At 43.3% G+C, this 21,703-nt stretch overlaps 1 protein-coding gene across 3 annotated transcripts in view; it reads left to right on the top strand.

The window, feature by feature from the left end:
* Window positions 1-21,703, top strand: part of LOC124606279 (F-box/LRR-repeat protein 2) — a 730,587-nt gene that overhangs the window by 484,990 nt on the left and 223,894 nt on the right. The window contains exon 1 of one of the 3 annotated variants that reach the window (XM_047138260.1): window positions 13,261-13,359. The exons of the other annotated variants lie outside the window; for them this stretch is intronic. Coding sequence (XP_046994216.1) covers window positions 13,345-13,359 — 15 coding nt within the window. The 5' untranslated portion in view covers window positions 13,261-13,344. Of the gene's footprint in view, window positions 1-13,260; window positions 13,360-21,703 lie in introns of those variants that run through there. 3 annotated transcript variants of the gene reach the window in all.

The following is a 21,703-nucleotide window of genomic DNA, read 5'->3' as shown; positions in this document are numbered from 1 at the left end:
GTACTCTGACATGAACCAACACACCTCTGCGTATGTGGACTGCTGCCAGCGCCACCGTGCGACGATCGCGGGTCAAATGCACCGCATGGTCATACCCCGAGGTGTTTAGACACGCAAACCGCCCGCCAGAGCGTTGTTTCACCATGTATCAGTATTATCCTTAATTTATGAGCATGAGTGCATGTGCTCGCAACATTGTGTAGGCAGGATGGAAAATAGCTGTAAACTACACTCCTGGAAATTGAAATAAGAACACCGTGAATTCATTGTCCCAGGAAGGGGAAACTTTATTGACACATTCCTGGGGTCAGATACATCACATGATCACACTGACAGACCCACAGGCAAATAGACACAGGCAACAGAGCATGCACAATGTCGGCACTAGTACAGTGTATATCCACCTTTCGCAGCAATGCAGGCTGCTATTCTCCCATGGAGACGATCGTAGAGATGCTGGATGTAGTCCTGTGGAACGGCTTGCCATGCCATTTCCACCTGGCGCCTCAGTTGGACCAGCGTTCGTGCTGGACGTGCAGACCGCGTGAGACGACGCTTCATCCAGTCCCAAACATGCTCAATGGGTCACAGATCCGGAGATCTTGCTGGCCAGGGTAGTTGACTTACACCTTCTAGAGCACGTTGGGTGGCACGGGATACATGTGGACGTGCATTGTCCTGTTGGAACAGCAAGTTCCCTTGCCGGTCTAGGAATGGTAGAACGATGGGTTCGATGACGGTTTGGATGTACCGTGCACTGTTCAGTGTCCCCTCGACTATCACCAGTGGTGTACGGCCAGTGTAGGAGATCGCTCCCCACACCTTGATGCCGGATGTTGGCCCTGTGTGCCTCGGTCGTATGCAGTCCTGATTGTGGCGCTCACCTGCACGGCGCCAAACACGCATACGACCATCATTGGCACCAAAGCAGAAGCGACTCTCATCGCTGAAGACGACACGTCTCCATTCCTCCCTCCATTCACGCCTGTCGCGACACCACTGGAGGCGGGCTGCACGATGTTGGGGCGTGAGCGGAAGACGGCCTAACGGTGTGCGGGACCGTAGCCCAGCTTCATGGAGACGGTTGCGAATGGTCCTCGCCGATACCCCAGGAGCAACAGTGTCCCTAATTTGCTGGGAAGTGGCGGTGCGGTCCCCTACGGCACTGCGTAGGATCCTACGGTCTTGGCGTGCATCCGTGCGTCGCTGCGGTCCGGTCCCAGGTCGACGGGCACGTGCACCTTCCGCCGACCACTGGCGACAACATCGATGTACTGTGGAGACCTCACGCCCCACGTGTTGAGCAATTCGGCGGTACGTCCACCCGGCCTCCCGCATGCCCACTATACACCCTCGCTCAAAGTCCGTCAACTTCACATACGGTTCACGTCCACGCTGTCGCGGCATGCTACCAGTGTTAAAGACTGCGATGGAGCTCCGTATGCCACGGCAAACTGGCTGACACTGACGGCGGCGGTGCACAAATGCTGCGCAGCTAGCGCCATTCGACGGCCAACACCGCGGTTCCTGGTGTGTCCGCTGTGCCGTGCGTGTGATCATTGCTTGTACAGCCCTCTCGCAGTGTCCGGAGCAAGTATGGTGGGTCTGACACACCGGTGTCAATGTGTTCTTTTTTCCATTTCCAGGAGTGTAGTTACAAAAAAGGAGAGCTTTCAAAAAAGCTAGTCCAAGTTACGGAAGTAGCTGTACAGTACAAGAACTGAGCAGTGTTTAATCTGTATTACTAACCATGAAAAATTCACTCAGTAAATATCTTTAAATGTTAGACAAAACAGTTCTGGATAACCAAGGTCTTAGGCCCAGTGTCGATGAGATATTAAGCAAATTCCGAGTCCCTGATAGGAGACCAAGTGTTGGTTCGATCATCGCTTATTTAGGATGTCGTTGTTGTGGTTATCGCGTACGCAACGTATTTTTATCGTTGCAATACATTGCATTCGCCGAGCTGTCGTTTGTACTCAGTTGACTCATATGAAAAGATTTCGGACGTGATTATGGCCGCACGACGGAATGTAACAGACTTTGAACGCGAAATGGTCGTTAGAGCTAGACGCATGAGACATTCTATTTCCGAAATCGTTAGGGAATTCAATATTCCGACATCCACAATGTTGAGAGTGTGCCGAGAATACCACATTCAGGCATTACCTATTACCACGGACAACGCAGTAGCCGAGGGCCTTCACTTAACGACCTACAACAGTGACGTTTGCGTAGAGTTGTCAGAGCTAACAGACAATCAACATTGCATGAAATAACTACAGAAATCAGCGTAATGGTTTGATGCAGATCTCCATGCTAGTCTATCCCCTGCAAGGCACTCCATCTCTGCGTAACTACAGTTGCCTATATCAGTTTGAACCTGCTTGCCGCAGGTGAGTCTTGGTCTGCCCCTACAATTTTACCCCTCCACACTTCTTTACATTCCCAAATTAGCTCTTCGTTATGGCTCAGGCTGCGTCCTATCAATCCTTTATTTTAGTTCAGTTGTGCCATAAGTTTCATTTTTCCGCAGTTTGATTCACTACTTCCACATTAGTTAATATATCTGCCTGCATAATATTCAGCAATCTTCTGTAGCACCGACGTTTCGAAATCTTCTATTGTCTTCTGGTTCGAATTGCTTATCGTTGACGTTTCACTTCCGTACAAGGTTACACTCCAGGCAAAGATCTTCAGAAAAGATTTCGTAACTCTCAAGTTCTTATTAGATGTTAACAAATTCCCCTTTTTCTTATATCCTCCGTACTTCGAACAAATTCATTTATTTTGCTGCCCTAATTCAAAACTCACCGAATACTTTTAGTTTCTTATTACCTAATGTACAGTGAGGCGACAAAAGGCATGAGATGCCTCCTAATATCGTGTCGGACCTCCTTTTGCCCGGCGAAGTGCACCAGCTCGACGTGGCATTGGATTCAACAAGTCGTTGGAAGTTCCTTCAGAGACATTGAACCATGCTGCCTCTATAGTCGTCCATAATTGCGAAAGTATGACCGGTGCAGAATTTTGTGCACTAAGCTCTCGATTATGTCCCATACATGTTCGATGGGATTCAAGTCGGGTGGTTTGAGTGGCCAAATCATTCGCCCGAATTGTCCAAAATGTTCTTCCAACCAATCGCTAACAGTTGTGGCCAAGTGAAATGGCCCATCGTCAGCCATAAAAATTCCATTGTTGTTTGGGAACATGAAGTCCATGAACGGCTGCAAGTGGTCTCCAAAGAGCCGAACATAACCATTTCCAGTCAATGATCGGTTCAGTTGGACCAGAGGACCCAGTCCATTCCATGTAAACACAGCCCACACCATTATGCTTGCACAATGCCTTGTAGGAAACTGAGTTCCATGGCTTCGTGGAGTCAGCGACACACTCGAACCCTACCAGAAACTGTTACCAACTAAAATCGGGCCTCATCTGACCAGGCTACCGCTTTCCAGTCGTCTGGAGTCCAATTGATATGGTCACGAACCCTGGAGAGGGTCTGCAGGTGATGCTGTGCTGTAAGCAAAGTCTTTCACGTCGGTCTTCTGCTAGCACAGACCATTAACGCCAAATATAGCCACAATGTCGTAAAGGATACGTTCGTCATACGTCACACATTTATTTCTGCGGGTATTTCACGCAGTGTTGTTTGTCTGCTTGTACTGGCAATTCTACGCAAACATCACTTCTCCAGGTCGTTAAGTGGAGGCCGTCGGCCACTGCGTTGTCAGTGGTAAGAGGTAATGCCTGAATGTGGTATTCTCGGCACATTCTTGACACTGTGGACGTCGGAATATTGAATTTCCTAACGATTTCCGAAATGGAATGTCTCCTGGTTCTAGCTCCAATTGCCATTTCGCATTCAAAGTCTGTTAACTCCCGTCGTGCAGCTATAATCAGATGGGAAACGTTTCACGTGAGTCACTTGAGTACAAACGACAGCTCCAATGGAATACACTGCAGTGCACTGCAACGTATAAAAATACGTTGTGTACGCGTGGCTACCGTACATGTGTACATGCGCATATCGCTGCCACGTGACTTTTGTCACCTCAGTGTTGCAACCTACGGCGATATAATGAATATGAAACTTCTTGTTTCGTTATTGCTACCTGACCTCGGCTCTGTTTCAATGCGCGAATATACCCCCAGTATCGTTTAAATCGAATTAATATGATAATATATTTTATTAATAAAACTCTTATTCTATCAGTAGTTCGCTACCTACAGAAATGATAATGCTTTGATTACGGTCTGTTATTAAATTTTACATCTATTCATTAAAACCAGAATGAGCAATATTCCTAACCTAAAACATTACTATCAAATTCCCTAAACTAACTATCCTACCATTGGCACAATGGAGACTCTATCCCTAATCGTCCTTTCCCTAACTTACGTAGGTTAATACTGGCCACGCAAGTGGTTTTACTGAAGTTCCACCTTGACGGACACAGAATCAGAGAACTCAAGCAAAGAGCTAGTGGAACGCGTACGCAATTTCAGTTCCAGTGACCTACTTTGCCAGGTGTTTGCTCTAATATCACCATAATTCAGCACGTAGATTACGACAGTCGTCCCAGGCACCAGCGTGATGTCGCCTTTCCCCTGTGAGAGCTCTTGCGGAGCAGATCCTCAACGTCCGCCTAGCACCACCGCCGACACCAGAGTCCCGATCTTGTCGCCGCCAAACTGTGCCCTTCCTCGAACATGTATCCATACTCGTTTTTTGGCCAATCAGGACTCTGAATTTTCGAGCGGATCTCCCACCTTTCATGGGCGCGCCGTATTTGCACCCCCGTTAGCCGCACCGGCGGGAAACAGTCTCTCCCTAACTCACACGTACGCCCTCTCTCTCTCTTCTTCCACTTGTGAGGTCTCAGGCTCCCCCAATACCCCCTGTGGTCACAAGAGCCACTCAACCGACAAAGCAGCCGCCGTGTGAAGCACCGGCCAGCTGCCGGCCACCTCGCTTGTTCGACATCGCAAACAACTCTTTCCTGTGTCCGTCCAGACCACCTTCCCAATGATAATAAGCACGGTTCTAAAATCTTGCGTACCAGTATTAACCTTGATATGTTGATACTAGTATCGTTCCGTCAAATGGCTAACGGTATCTCTATCCGCGTAGTATATCTCATATATTATTTTCTGAACAAGTATCATGCAAGGTTGAAAGGTGGCTACACTGAGCCACAGCGCCAGAGATTGCGCCAAAGAGTTTTATTCCGCCGCCTCCACTGGCAGTGCTTGCTGAGATGTCGTAGTGAAAAGTTCTTGTCGAGAAGTCGTGGTGGAGAGTGCTTATCGAGATGTGGTAGTGGTGAGTCGGTGTTGAGATGTTGTAGTAGGGAGTGCTTGTTCCATGTTTTGTGCAGTTGTTTGATGGGCTAGACAGCAGATGTTGTTCGAATGGAGATATTGTAATGATCAGAGTGCTTTTCGTCAATATATATGAAGGTAAAAAAAAATTCCCTTTTCTTTTTATTATTTCAATGTCTTAAATAATGCGTCATTACAGGTTCAGTCAACAAAGCATCTGGCTTGTGTTCTTGTATTAGAGTGTAATTCTGGTTCCCTTACGCAATTATAGTATTTATTTTTTTTAATTACTTCAGTATAAATGGTATTTAAAATTTCTTGTCTTATTGACGAAGAACCGTGCCAGATGTGTACGTTGAATCACACTTCCACACACAGAACAATGACACTTGTGTTTTGGTTTCGTAGGTTTTATAGTTGCTGGGGACTTAATTAATTAATTGTGTTAACGGAAATTTTCATTTCATTCTTTGTTGTTGTTCTATGCAGTCAGATTGCGTACAAATACTAGTCAGGGCCAACCGTTTACGAGACCTCGTAATCGGACATACAGCGACTAAAAATTTAAAAATTATTTTCATTATTTAATTAAGCCCCCATGCAAGGTGCTAAAATCTGTCACCTTAAAGTGTAGTTCCCTCAGTATCCCCTGGTTTAATTCAATTACATTCCATTCCTCAAGTTTTACTTTTCTTAGCATTTCTCTTATATCCTCTTTTAATGAGACTGTCCTGTTCAAGTGCTCTTCCAAGCTCTTTACCAGTGCTGCAGCTTGCCAGTGACTTTGTAATTCTGTCAAAGTTTTTATTTCCTTATCTCTTCTTGGTTTCCTTCACTGCTAGTTCAATGTACGGATCGAATAATATCGTGGGTCGGCTACAACACTAGCTCATTCCCTTCTCAACTGTGCCTTCTCTTGCAATCTGTTTCCGTACAAGCAATAAATAACTTTTCGCTCCCCAGGATATGGAAAAACAAAATCAACATGTGAGAAAGCAACATTATCTGCCAACCACATCCATATTGACCAGAAGGTAAAAGCAAAAAGTAATGTAGTGAGTCGGGGTTCAATGACCGTTAGGGAGGGGTTGAAGAGCCGTTCTTCTGGTGCCAGGATGGCGATGACTTTTCCACCTGGGCACTACGGCTTTGTAGATGTCTTCGGAGACGGGAGTGATATTGTTGGCAGCTCTAGAGAAACAAGTGGTGACGATAAACAGTTCTTTATTGCTCTATTATATTTTAACAGTCATTAAGGCGCGCCCTCGTCTCTGTTGCGGTTTAGCATCGGTCGCTAATGTCCCCACCTGTAGCTGCAGATAAGGTAGTGAAGCGTGCGTTTAATACGTGCTACTCAGGTGGCATCGCGCTGACCATGTTTAGCCGGCACGCCGGGAGCTGAGTTGACAGCAGTGGTCAAGGTAGGATGCGACCTGACTACGGACGCGACGCAAGGCAGTGACGGCATAATGAATGGCTAACTGACATCTTTCTTTCGTGATTCCTATTAATACTTGCAAACTCACTCTAACCAACACCAAATCAAAAGTGAAGTTTAGAGGAGAAATTTCGGAACCATTCCTCATAAAAACAGGCTTAAGACAACGTGACTGCCTATCACCATTACTGTTCAACTGTGCACTGGAATACATAATGAGAGAATGGTACAAGGACAATCCAAAGATGATAAGAATTGGAAGTGCAAAAGATGATAATAGCTTAAACTGCTTGGGATTCGCTGATGATCTTGCTCTCCTAGCCAACACCGTTCAAGAAGCCAGACAACAAGTGAAATCACTACAAGAAATAGCAGAGAAAGTAGGCCTCAGAATATCATTTGAAAAAACGGAGATTATGCTAACTGATCCACCACTTGCAAACAAAATTACAATAGGAGAACAGGAAATCAAAATTGTTGATAAATTTAAATATTTAGGCAAAATAATAACATACAATATAAATGAGAAGGCTAATCATGGCGGAATTGAATAAAAAAAAAAACTGAACTACGCAAATTACATTACCAAAACTACATACAACAAAAAAGCCTACCTATAGATGCAAAATTAAAACACTATAAAACAGTTACACAACCAGAAATAATGTATGCAGCTGAAACTATCTTCAAAACAACTAATACAGCAGAAATTGAAAGAATATTAAAAATAGAAAGAAAAATAATTAGGACATGTATAAATAAACAGTATAAAATAAATGGGCATTGGAGAATAGCATCAAATGAAACAGTATATAAGAAAATAGAACCAGTCATGAGCACGATCAGGAAGAAACGCATCTCATTCTTTGGACATCTGATGAGAACTCCAGAAAACAGAATTAGTAAAAAAATAATAAAAAAATTGTGGAATAGCAAGAGCGACATTAAATGGATCACAGAAATTGAGGAAGATATAAAAGAACTCCAAATTACAGTAGATGACCTAAAAAACAAAACACCTTTCATATAATAACAGACTCTAATAATTATATTACCTAAATATCATATTAAGTTATTGTTGAGCCAAATTGTATCCCTGGGTAACAACTTGTTTACAACTTTGTATTTTTGACTAGAGTGGTCCAATGAAGGCCATAAAATAAATAATAAAAAAATAAAATAATAAAAAAGTACTTGCAAAATGCATATGTAATTTCACATACTGACTACGGTTAGTTACAAACTGAATTAGCTGTTCACTTCGGCATGTGAGAAGCTGTATTATTGCGTTTATTCGGCACAGCAGCCTAGCAGAGAGAGACAGCGGAGGGACCCAAGCATTCTACCTTTAAGTGGCCTTCATGGCCGATACAGCCACCACCCTCGCTGGTTTCCCCGACTCGTGGCTGGCCATGTTAATGCGGTGGGAGGTAACGCGCTGGGTAGCTAGAAAATGTTCATGCAAAGGCGTGAACTGTACATGGAGGAATGTACATGGAGGATTGACAGTGCCACTAAAACAGAGTTATTAAACACGATTTTCCGAAACTCCTTCACCAAACAAGACGAAGTAAATATTCCTGAATTCCAATCAAGAACAACTGCCAAGATGGGAAACATAGGAATAGATATCCTCGGTGTCACAAAGCAGCTTAAATCACTTAATAAAAGCAAGGCTTCCGGTCCAGATTGTATATCAGTCAGGTTCCTCTCAGAGTATGCTCATACAATAGTTCCATATTTAGCAATTATATACAACCACTCGCTCACATAAAGATCCGTACCTAAAGACTGGAAAATGGCTCAAGTCACACCAATACCCAAAAAGGGAAGCAGGAGTAATCCGTTGAATTACAGGCCCATATCACTAACGTCGATTTGCAGAGGGTCTTGAAGCACGTACTGTATTCGAACATTATGAAATACCTCGAAGAAAACGATTTATTGACACGTAGTCCGAACGGATTCAGAAAATGTTGTTCTTGGGAAACACAACTAGCTCTTTATACTCATGAAGTAATGAGTGCTATCGACAGGGGATGTAAAATTGATTGCATATTTTTAGATTTCCAGAAGGCTTTCGACAGCGTTCCTAACAAGCGTCTTCTAACCAAACTGCGTGCTTACGGAGTATCGCCTCACTTGTGCGACTGGATTCGTGATTTCCTGTTCGTAGTAATAGAAGGAAAGTCATCGAGTAAAACAGAAATAATATCCGGCGTTCCCCAAGGAAGTGTTATAGGCCCTCTAGTCTTCCTGATCTATATTAACCCTTTCATACCTGAATTTTTTTCTGGAGGAAGAAAAATTTTTCACTGTGTAGTAATGCTCTTACGTGATTTTTTAATGAATTTAGATGGAAGATGTATACAAAAATATGTACTCATTTTCGCAACATATCTTGTACATTTGGCTTCATTTTATGAATTAAAATAACGAATTACAAAATATTCTCTATTGTAATAGATAGTAAAATGACCATTCAGTAATTCCGATCCGAAATGACATTAACAGATTTCAGTTATACAGTGAAATACAGTGAACGGATTACATCCATGTATTCTGGTGGTCACGAGGTGCAGCTCACTGTTACATTGACTTGCTAATATATTTATTGTGATGCCCAGCAGTTGGCAGCACTTGCGCTGACAAAAATGTTGAACATTCAAAAATGTGTACCTGAGGTTACCATTGGGAAAAAATATTTCTGTTGCAACGAAGACACAGAAAAGTTAATGTACACAATTGTAGCGTGAGGGTCTGAAAGGGTTAACGACATAGGAGACAATCCCAGTAGCCGTCTTAGATTGTTTGCAGATGATGCTGTCATTTACCGTCTTCTAAAGTCATCAGATGACTAAAACGAATTTACAAAATGATTTAGATAAGATATCTGTATGGTGCAAAAAGTGGCAATTGACCCTGAACAAAGAAAAGTGTGAAGCTATTCACATGAGTGTTAACAGAAATCCGCTAAATTTTGATTACGCGATAAGTCACACAAATCTGAAGGCTGTAAATTCAACTAAACACTTAGGGATTACAATTGCAAATACCCTAAATTGGAACGATCACACAGATAATGTTGTGGGTTGCGGGCTTTCAATATAATAATGAAATGATGGTGTGGTGGCCCTCAACTACGTACCCTCCGACTCAGAGCTGAAACATTAAAAGTTTTGGCTGGTTTCGTTGTGTGTACAATATGAATAGACACATGAATCGAATGGTCGAAGGTTCCTATCATTCGGCAATTGCGAATTTTGAACGTATATAGACATTTATAAATGAAAGATTGCAATTAAATAAATTATGCAGGTACTATTTTAACGACTTTGAATGATGAGTACGATAGCAGAAGTACCTTTAAGAATGGCCTTTATAACTGTAAAACACGTATTGGTGTCGATGGTCCAGCAATTAAATAAAATGTAAGTTGAATAACAGGGTAACAATAGATTCCTACTTCACGTAATTAGTTATAAGCAACAAAATAGCTCGCGAGATATTCACTTCTAAACACATACTACGTCTTCACTGCAGAAGCCACGTAAATCTCACAAGTGCACAAGTCAGCACTATGAAATACCGGGTGCTCAAAAAGTCAGTATAAATTTGAAAACTCAATAAATCACGGAATAATGTAGATAGAGAGGTACAAATTGACACACATGCTTGGAATGACATGGGGTTTTATTAGAACCAAAAAAATACAAAAGTTAAAAAAATGTCCGACAGACGGCGCTTCATCTGATCAGAATAGCAATAATTAGCATAACAGGGTAAGACAAAGCAAAGATGATGTTCTTTACAGGAAATGCTCAATATGTCCACCATCATCCCTCAACAATAGCTGTAGTCGAGGAATAATGTTGTGAACAGCACTGTAAAGCATGTCCGGAGTTACGGTGAGGCATTGGCGTCGGAGATTGTCTTTCAGCATCCCTAGAGATGACGGTCGATCACGATACACTTGCGACTTCAGGTAACCCCAAAGCCAATAACCGCACGGACTGAGATCTGGGGATCTGGGAGGCCAAGCATGATGAAAGTGGCGGCTGAGCACACGATCATCTCCAAACGACGCGCGTAAGAGATCTTTCACGCGTGTAGCAATATAGGGTGGAGCGCCATCCTGCATAAACATCGTACGTTCCAGCAGGTGTTTATCAGCCAGGCTGGATATGATGCGATTCTGTAACATATCGGCGTACCTCTCACCCGTCACGGTAGCAGTTACAAAACCAGAATCACGCATTTCCTCGAAGAAAAAAGGCCCGATAACGGTAGATGTGGTAAATCCAAGCCATACCGTGACTTTCTCGTCGTGCAATGAAGTTTCCACGACAGTTCTAGTATTTTCGGTAGCCCAAATTTTGCAGTTGTGGGCGTTGACAGACCCTCGTAGCGTGAAATGAGCTTCGTCGGTCCTCAACACGTTACTCAACCAATCGTCATCTTCCGCCATCTTTTGAAACGCCCACACCGCAAATGCCCTCCGCTTCACTAAATCGCCAGGTAACATTTCACGATGCCAATGGATTTTGTACAGATAGCATCGGAGGGTACGCCTAAGTGCCAACCAAACAGCAGTGTATGGAATGCCGGTGCGACGTGCTACTGAACGAGCGGTGAGTTCCCCGTGCATAGACGGGCCCGCTACTGTCTCCATTTCTTGCTGAACTATCTCAGCAGCATTACGCCTTTCAATTCCCCCCGAAGGGGGCGGGCTGGCAGCAGCTTAGTATGCCGCTCTTCAGCCTACAGACTTTGTTAAAAATATGAAGAGAATAAATGATAAAAACAGGCGATAAAATGGGAGACTTAAAGAGTAGCATGGCGAAAAAAAATCGTGGAACTGAAAACAAAGAACAGAGGGATGATAAAATACATACGAAGCAGACAGGTAAAACAGTAGACAGACAATTAAAAAAACACGGAGACAGTCTGGTTTCTGTTCGCAAAAGATATAAAATTCACACCTAGCGACAGCATGGTTTCTGTTCGCAACACGAGAAAGACGAACAACACTGAACAGTCACTGAAACACTGCCCTAAAAAGTTGGCAAATGTGACATACCACATCCGAGAGCAGGTGGGGGGAGAAACTGGACAGATGATGGAAAAATAAAAAATGGGGGAAGGAGAGGAAAAGCGAAGGGGGGGGGGGGAGGCGGGAAAGGAGCCGATGGAGGATGAGGACCCATAAGAGGGGTGGGGGGTGCAGACGCGACAGGGAGTGGAGAAGGCAGAGGAGAGGAATACAAAAGGAGGGGGGGGGGGGGAGAAGGGAGGTAGAGAGAGGTTTGGTGGGGAGAAAACAGGATGGAAGGGGGGGAAGAGGGAGCCCAGGGAAAGGACAGAGGAAAAGGGGGGGGGATCAGAGTTGATAGGAGGGATAGATGGAGGGAGAGAAGGCATCATCCGGGAGGGAGAGTTGATGAAAGCCACCTTGGGAAAGGAGATGAGGGGCTTAGAGATTGAGGGTAGGGGGGACACAACAGTGAAGGTGTGGCAGGGGGCGAGGACGGGAGAGGAGAGGAGCAACCAGGGGATGAGGGGCATCAAGGCGGCGGGAGGTGTAGAGTGTGCGGATATGTTCGAGGAACAGGAGCAGATGGGGGAAAGGAATAAGGTCATAGAGGGTCCGCATGGGGGATGGGAGGCGTATACGGAAGGTGAGACGGAGTGCGTGACGCTCAAGGGACTTATAGAATTTGGGGGGGGGGGGGGCAGATATCCAGGCGGGACTGGCATAACAAGAGGTTGGGATGGATTAAGGATTTGTAGGTGTGGAGGATGGTAGAGGGGTGCAACCCCCATGTCTGGCCAGAGAGGAGTTTGAGGAGTCGGAGGCAGTTGTGGGCTTTGGATTGGATGGAGCGGAGATGAGAGATCCAGGTGAGGTGACGGTAAATGGTGAGGACAAGGTTGGCGAGGGTGGGAGTGAGGTGGACAGGACGGGCGCAGACAGTAAGGTAGAAATCCAGGAGCCGGAAGGAGCGAGTGGTACGACCTACGATGATTGCCTGAATTATCTCTCTCATTACAGCTCCTTTTATACACGATTGTCATGCGCAGTCACTGACGTTCTGCCGTCCAGCGCCATCTGTCGGACATTTTGTGAACTTTGTTGTTGTCTTTTTTTTTTTTTTTTTTGGTTCTAATAAAACCCCATGTCATTCCAAGCATGTGTGTCCATTTTTACCTCTCTATCTACATTATTCCGTGGTTTATTAAGTTTTCAACTTTATACTGCATTATAACTCCGGCGAAAGCTTCGATAGACGCTAGTAGCTGAAGCGTTTTGATTTGAGGAGATCCGAAATTCGTGGCCGTCGTTACAACGGCCGTGAATCGGACGCCCGATCGAGCACGTGGCTGCCAGGGGAGATCCTGCAGAGGACGGGCCGGGCCACCTGGTGGAGGCGGGGGCGGCAGTTGCGGCGGCGGCGGCGGCGGCGGCGGCGGCCTGTCAGCGGGCGTGCCGCGGCGCGGCGTCAGCGTGGGAGTGGCCCTATTTCTGTGCAGCGGCCAGCGGGCGGCCAGTGCAGCCGCAGGAGAGCCGCGAGCCGGACATGGAGGCCAGCGACGTCAGTATGCGCTCCCGCCACGCACAGCACACCGCCGCAGCCCGCCGTCTCCTCGCCTCGCCTCGCCTCCAGCCTAGGCAGTGTCTCGGGCAGCCAGACACTCGCGCACTGCCACACCACACCGCGGACCAGTTGGTCAATCTGCAGCGAGCGCCACATGCCACCGCCGTCTCCACCCTCCTCAGCCGTAGTGTCGAGCACAGTCGCACTTCTTAATACTGCTAGCCAATGGAGAAATTAGGAACGACGAACTTCCACAACAGCTCCGCTAAACCACTGCTCCGAAACCAAAGAGGTGACCTCTGTTATTGTTTGGTTTACTAACAGGTAGAATATAGCTTGCCCGATCAGCGTTACTGCAGTAGAGGAAGGGGAGACGTCGGACACATTGCAGATGATTGGGAGCCCTTTACATCCAGCAACCTCTCATTGCTAATGCTCTGTCCTACACTGTTTACTCGACACAAATTATTGTTTAAACGCTGTTCTGTCTTTGATCTGATACGAGTACCAAACAGTACACGTGGTGAATCCCAACTGCACCAACAAAATTTCAGATTTTTTTTCAGGGATATTTTCCGAGTATTTTGTTATAAAAGACACGTTAGTCACTGTTGGATCGTTAAAAAGTAACAGTATTTCTTTTGATTCCTTACTCTCATCTGTCTTTCTATCTCTATCGCACTGAAAATATCTGCGCAACAGTGTAAATGTCGACGGTTTGCCCTGTGTGTTTTGTTTCGAAACAAACTTGTACAATTCACTCACGATACTTTCTGTTGACAACAGTAGCGGCCACTTTTTTCTTGGACCTCAAGCCTGCATCCAGTACTGCTCTGTTCTGTCCCAGAGTTTGTTACGGTGACACACAGCACTACGGATAGGTTTAATGATGGTCGGTTGGCCGAAATGCAGCTCCTGTACGGGTTTACTGAATGGGGTGCAGGAGCAGTATAAAAATGCTGTTCTGAGCTGTGGGAAAAGTGTACTAGTTTCATCTGAGGATTGTTCCATTACTTTGTCTTTTGTCTTGTACGTTTCACTGAGTGCACATTACAGAATGTTTCGGAGCTGTCAAGGTATGTTTAAAGAAATAAAGGTAACTACGGTAAGGGGCAAACAAATCATAATTATGATTACATTATTACCCTCTAACAAACCACCACCAACTGTCGATTCCTTACGCCAAAAGACTCAGAAAATATCCCAGAACAACCTCATAAATCTTGTCTGTGCAGTTTTGGTTCATACTGTATAAAGGACTCGAGTCTCGTAGCTTTAAATGGTAAGCAAGTCGACTGTTCTGCTGAGGATGCACTATTGTCGGTATTCAATAACACAAAGTGAGAATGGAGCTACTAACAAGTGGTTGTCGGAAACATCATGGAATCATACTGGCACGATGGAGTTCAAAGATTACCTTCGCACGAGAAACGATTATCTTTAAAATGAGAGTCCCACATCCAGGAAAATAAGAAAGTAACAACACGAATGTTAAGTTCACTCCCATAGCCCTTTATTAGATTTGATCGTGTTGGATTTGGCATACTCGACTTCTTCCATGAAAGCAGTGAAACTAACGTGGAATCTGAATCACATTAAAGATTAGAACGTTTCACTCACGGAAAACAGTGTTACAGGTGAATATCATGCTAACTTCCAGAATGAGAAAAAGTCTAGTGAAAATGCATATCGAATACTAAATCTCTACTGTACCCCTCTGGTACTTGCTGTCAAATTACTCCACTATGAACATTCATGAAAGAAAATTATTGTATTAATCCCTAATATACGCAGTTTACTTCTTTTTATGTAGGTGAACTTTTTTTCAAAGATCTTATTAATAGATAAAAAGGGAATTGAGAAAATGTACTTTTACTGTGCTCTTAAAACTTTATTATACGTTTTTACAGTCTATAAACCTTCAATTACTATTGTACTGTAATATCTTATGTAATACAAACAGATATCTACAACTTTTGTATTCACCTCAACGCCGTAGTCACCTGAGAGTAACATACAACCCTTTTTTTTATATACCTAAGTTGGCGGGTGTAACACAGCAACTACAGTTTGAAAAATAACGACGAAAAAGCACGACTTCTGACTTCTGGCTATAAACGTATCTGTTTACTTCTACACAGTCTCTTGATAGAAAATGTTCACTTACGCTTTCAGAAACTTAAATGTAGTCGCGGAAAATAGCTCTGAGGAGTGGTATGAGAACTTCTGTCAATTTTTACTCAAGATTTGTAACAAAATGGTTCAGTACTTTTTGTTGATATACACATGCTAATCTTACGTAGAATAGAATGAAGTACTCACTGAGACCATACAACAAACTTTCTGTGAAAACGGGAGTAATGGAAAATATGTTTCGTAAAAGGGAGAATTTGCTTGTAGTCTATCATTTTAATGAATCTGAAAATGAAAGATATGCACCACTTTTCAGAAAGCCGGGAGGGGGTGGGGGGTGGGGTGGAGAATGACGTAAGAAATGTAACACAGATCCACCAAACACAATCTGTAAAAACCACTGCTCTTAATTATAGATGTTATAAGGTCCATGATGCACTCAATATTGAAGTGAAATGAAATAACAAACGAAAAATCCACTGAACAGAGTTTCTCCTTTCAACTACGCAAAGAAATTCGCTTCAGAAATTCAGGCGATTAACAGAGAAGTTCCCAAAAAAGAGACAAGGTTGCCTTATTAGTAGAATGATCGAAAAATTTATGGGTTCGTTCACACTATGTTCGCACCTGTGGATGCCTAATTGTAAATTTAAGGTTATAGCAGCGAGCTTAAGTTAGCGGATGAGACATTAGCCCTCACAATAGGATTTGCTTAGTACTGTGTATTTTGCTTAGTACTGTGTATGTTTTGCAGGATTAAGTCATAGTTTTCGGCCATCATCAGACTTTAACTGACTATAGTCGTCAAAGAAGTTACAATGTTTGAAAACAACGTTGGGAAAGATGTTACTCATGTAGACTAAAGCACAGACACAGGAAATGTCATCTTTGGCAATGTGAGGATAATGTAATTAAGAAGATAAAAGAATGAACAATAAACAAATATGTAGGGATCAAACTAGGAGAAACATTAACTTTGAAGTCGAAAAACAGTGCCTATGTAACAATTTGCTACTCAGCAAAGCGGAGTGATAATCTCACTACGATGGCAGCAGTGTCGTGCTTACGCCCGTGAAACAGGGAGAGGGAAGTAATACTGTGGACTGTGGTACACTTCAGCTATCTTGCAAGTAGAGCGATGTCACACTTCCCCACTTGTCACCATGTTTACAAGCGACACAAAAAAAAATGGTTCAAATGGCTCTGAGCACTATGGGACTCAACATCTTAGGTCATAAGTCCCCTAGAACTTAGAACTACGTAAACCTAACTAACCTAAGGACATCACATACACCCATGCCCGAGGCAGGATTCGAACCTGCGACCGTAGCAGTCCCGCGGTTCCGGACTGCAGCGCCAGAACCGCACGGCCACCGCGGCCGGCTCAAGCGACACATTTCGCGGAAGACGAAAATCTACTTCTGAAATCCGAATACTATGTTCTCTGTCGTGTTTACATTTTAGGCCTGTATCTATTTTGCTAATCCGATCAAATATCGGAGTCCGAGCGTCGTGGATTATGTAAATGTGCTGTTCGGATTAAGTCAACTCTGTGAAGTGACATTACAGGGCCTGCGCAGTTTTTTTATTTAACGGACAAAGGTGGTTGTTCAAGAAGAGATGCTTAAAAATCTTATCCGTACAAGACTGTTTTATTACTTCTGCCAAATCAAGTGCATTATAAAAAATAATTTCGAAGTGATCATTGACTGAACATAATCGTAATCAAACATTTTGGACTCTTACAATGACTGCAAAGGGGTAAAGACATTGCGAGTAATCAACAAAAAGAATTTGCATGAGGCTCTAGACTCTAGAACATTTAAACCAATGGTACAGGTTTGGGTAGTCGCGTAGCGTATGGGTAAGAAACATATACTCGACAAGCAACCGATTGTGAGTTAGAATCCCTCCGGGTGCTTTGAAATATTTAAATATTTATTGAAATGACTTTAATCATTATTTTTATTCACTAAATTCTATTTATTTTATTCCTAATTTTTTTCCACGATATTTTAATCGTTATATTAAGTTTTCTAACTGTCTACCATCTTATAGCCTGTTTCAAAAACTCCCCCTGTGAGTAACCGAATGTTTTGTCACCAGCAAATGATTGAGAACGAGACCGTTTGCCAGTAAGAGAAGGTGGGCATAATAATTTGCAAATTAGCCTGCTACGAAGGGCAATACGGTTGTAGCCAATTGGTTTTGTTTTATTAATTTAGTAAATATTTCGTCATCTGTGTATCTTGTTTCGTGAAAGAAAGATGAAATGTGATTCTCCTCATATAAATAAAGAACGGCCGACGGTTCTAGGCGCTTCAGTCGGAACAACGCGATTGTTACGGTCGCAGGTTCGAATCCTGCCTCGGGCATGAATGTATGTGATGTCCTTAGGTTGGTCCGAGTGAGGTAGCGCAGTGATTAGACACTGGACTCGCATTCGGGAGGACGACGGTTCAATCCCGCGTCCGGCCATCTTGATTTAGGTTTGCCGTGATTTCCCTAAATCGCTCCAGGCAAATGCCGGGATGGTTCCTTTGAAAGGGCACGGCCGACATCCTTCCCCGTCCTTCCCTAATCCGATGAGACCGATGACCTCGCTGTCTGGTCTCCTTCCCCGAAACAACCAACCAACCAACCAACCTTAGGTTGGTTAGGTTTAAGTAGTTCTAAGTTCTAGGGGACTAATGACCTCACATGTTAAGTCCCATAGTGCTCAGAGCTATTTGAACCATTTTGAATCCATTTGTGAGTGACAGACCGCCGTTCTGGTTTTTGGCTCATATATGAGAAGTGAATACTTAACAATCACCCAAAACCACCACCTGCGTGCATGACAGATAAGAGCTGACCGGCATTTTCATTCGATAATACTCCTCGGTCACTTTGCCAACATTTATTTAGAGTGTAATGTGTGTGGATCCATGTTTCATCTAAGTAAACCATCGGCCATTTTTATGATGCTTCATTCTTCTGTAAAATGAAATTTGCTATGCCCTTTTTACAACTGTGTCCTCTCGTTCGACGTAACATGTTTGTTTTGGCATCTTCTAAAAGTAAATCTCATACACAGAAAAAAAGTCTAAGATTTTCCTTGCTAGACAGTTAAGTTCAGTTCTGTCAGAAAAAAAGCTGTGCAGTTTTCCAGAACTTAGTTTTTTTTTACATTGTTCGTAATAGCGTTGAAATTGCTTGCTGATAATACATTTATCTATATCGTCATTGGAATTCTTATTCAGAGCACCATGCTTGTCCTTCTTTGGCGCAGAAACTTGAATTCTTCACTGTTCCGCTTCGTGTCCCTTCTCCCGTAATTTGCAAACCATCCTAAAAAAAAAAAGCTTTATCATTTTGGTTGCACCTTCCATCGCCTTCTCCGCTGGTACGATAAATCCCTTCTCTTTCTCATTGTTAATAAATTTAATCACGTCAACCGCAAACCGTCGCTCTTGCCCGCGAGGACATTTTCCGCGCTCAACGTCCATGCTTGCACTGCGACATAGGTCTACTTTAATCGGAGTGTGACTGTAACTAGTCACGTGACCAAGTTAGTTCCTGCTATTGCCGCATTACCACTTCGCCTTGGCGGGTAATACATTAAATTAACAATCCCAATAAACTTAAATTAGTACTTGACAAGACTACTAAAGAATAGCTTGAAGAGGTATTATATATGGAAAGTGATAAACTGAGTAAGACATGGAACAGAGAATTTTAAGTACAGAAATATGGAAAACACAGGCAACACAATAGAACAAATTAGATAAATACAGAAAAATGGAGGAATAGAAAGAAACACTGTGGGAAGTAATGAGAAAGAGAGGATTAAGTGGAGTTTAGAAGAGAAGTATTGAGCTGCGTTTGGTCGTTTAACCTTAAATACGATCTATGGATCAGATGTTTGTTCATTTCAAAGTGCTTCCAACAGATTGAATTTTTTATCTTTGTTTCCTAAATGGACATAGGACTGTGGCTGGTAGTTGTGGCCCTCACTCAGTACATGCTCAGCATATGTGAAGTCATTATTGTGCAACCTCCACCTGCGCTCATGTTCAGCCAGCCTACTTACTTTCTCTCTCTCACTCTCTCCCTCCCTCTCCCTCTCCCCCTCTCCCTCTGTCTCTCCGTGTTTGACACCATGAAACTTCTCACAATCATGTAATTTTATATACTCCACTGTTCGCTAGTTCTCTTCGCTGTTGGAAGTACACCGAGGTGTGGTATTTCTCACGCAACAGGAAATCCTGTCGTTGCAGGGTTTCAGTGTTTTGACTGGGCTGTGTGATACCTGTCCCAGGTATGGTGCTGTACACCACTTACTGCGGACAGTGGAAGGGGCGGCAGGAGGAGGATAGAGGAGGGGTATAATTTTCAATTTCTTCCTATGGAAGATATGATCAATCAGGACAGGATTTTAGCCATTGGTTGAGGCAATGAATTTAATTTTATCTAACTCGCTTTGAAATCATCTTTGGACATGGGAACGGATATGAGACGGTACACTACTGAGTGGAAAGCTGCATGTTTGTGTGTTATTGAGTGCTGTGAGCCGGCCGGTGTGGCCGAGCGGTTCTAGGCGCTACAGTCTGGAACCGCGCGACAGCAACGGTCGCAGGTTCGAATCCTGCCTTGCGCATGGATGTGTGTGATGTCCTTAGGTTAGTTAGCTTTAAGTAGTTCTAAGTTCTAGGGGACTGATGACCTCAGTAGTTAAGTGCCATAGTGCTCAGAGCCATTTGAACCATTTGACTGCTGTGAGCAGAAAGGTGTTACTGTTCCGGTGGTTGTAGTTCAAAAATGGTTCAAATGGCTCTGAGCACTATGGGACTCAACTGCTGAGGTCATTAGTCCCTAGAACTTAGAACTAGTTAAACCTAACTAACCTAAGGACATCACAAACATCCATGCCCGAGGCAGGATTCGAACCTGCGACCGTAGCGGTCCTGCGGTTCCAGACTGCAGCGCCTTTAACCGCACGGCCACTGCGGCCGGCGGTGGTAGTTTTTCTGTACATTTTAAAATAATGTGTTTGTGTACTGATGTCAATGCGTAGTTCTAGGAAGTTTATGGATTTATTGCCAGTCTCATCTGTGAACTGAATATTTTTATGCTGACTATTTTAAGCAATGAAAAAATGTTTCTAGCTGTCTTGTAGTGCTTGTCCACGTACGTAATACACCACCTACATATCTGACCAAATATTTAATATTTGCTCTCAAAGGTTCTTTATTAAAAATATGTTGTTCGAAATGGTGCATGAATAATGAGCCAAAAGTGGACTAAGAGACTGGAGCTAAGCCATCTGTTTGTACAAAAATCCCTTGGAAGTGGATATCGTTTTGTGCTAAGCATGTCTGTGTGGCCAGTCGCAAGTAATTCCATTCCACAAGGCTGACATTAGACCTGTACATCAACTCTGTAAGAATATCAACGCAATCGCATTATAGTATGTTGTTACAAATGTCAGTTCCATCTTTTACTCATTTGCTGTATCACTTTCCACATGTAATACCTCTTCAAGCTATTCCTGAGTAGTCTTGTCAAATACTAATTTTGTTTTATTGGGATTAGTAATTTAGTGTAAACTGTTATGTACGCAATGTTTTTAGAGCTATTTTTCCTGGTTTACTCCCTCTATATTCATTTACTGTTCAATTTTTTTACCTTTTCAAATGAATTACCACTGCATTGTCAAAGATGACATTTATGTGTTTGTGCCTCATTCTAGATGAGTAACAACATTTTCAATGTTGTTTAGAAATAGTGTAACTTCTTTGACGACGATGTCAGTTAAAGCCTGATGACGGCCTCGTAAGCCGAAAACCGACTAACTAAATAAACTAATCTTGTAGAACATACGCAGTACTGTGCTTCTCACGTATTATTACGTTGTTCTACCATGGAGCGAAGGAAGAAGTTAATGTCTGCAGAAGTTCCTCCTTAGCTATTACTTCAACGCCGTCTATCTTGTAAGTAGGAATAAATTACTCGGCTTTAACAATTACTCGCCTCTAACAACTATTTTTTAATTTTTATTTTTTAATAAAACGCGTTACACCTTATTGTTTTAGGCATCTTCAGTGAAATACGAAGAACTAAAAGATATAACTGTTAGCTTTACTGCGAGAAACAGAGTGTTTCATAGCAGCATTTTTACGTTAACGTAATATTCGCAGGGTTTAACTTGATATTCACATCTTTCTTG

The sequence above is a fragment of the Schistocerca americana genome, chromosome 3, assembly GCF_021461395.2.
Source record: "Schistocerca americana isolate TAMUIC-IGC-003095 chromosome 3, iqSchAmer2.1, whole genome shotgun sequence".
NCBI classification, from domain to species: Eukaryota; Metazoa; Arthropoda; class Insecta; order Orthoptera; family Acrididae; genus Schistocerca; species Schistocerca americana.
Note: the sequence above shows the minus strand (reverse complement) of the source record. Positions and strands in the feature narration are given on the sequence as shown.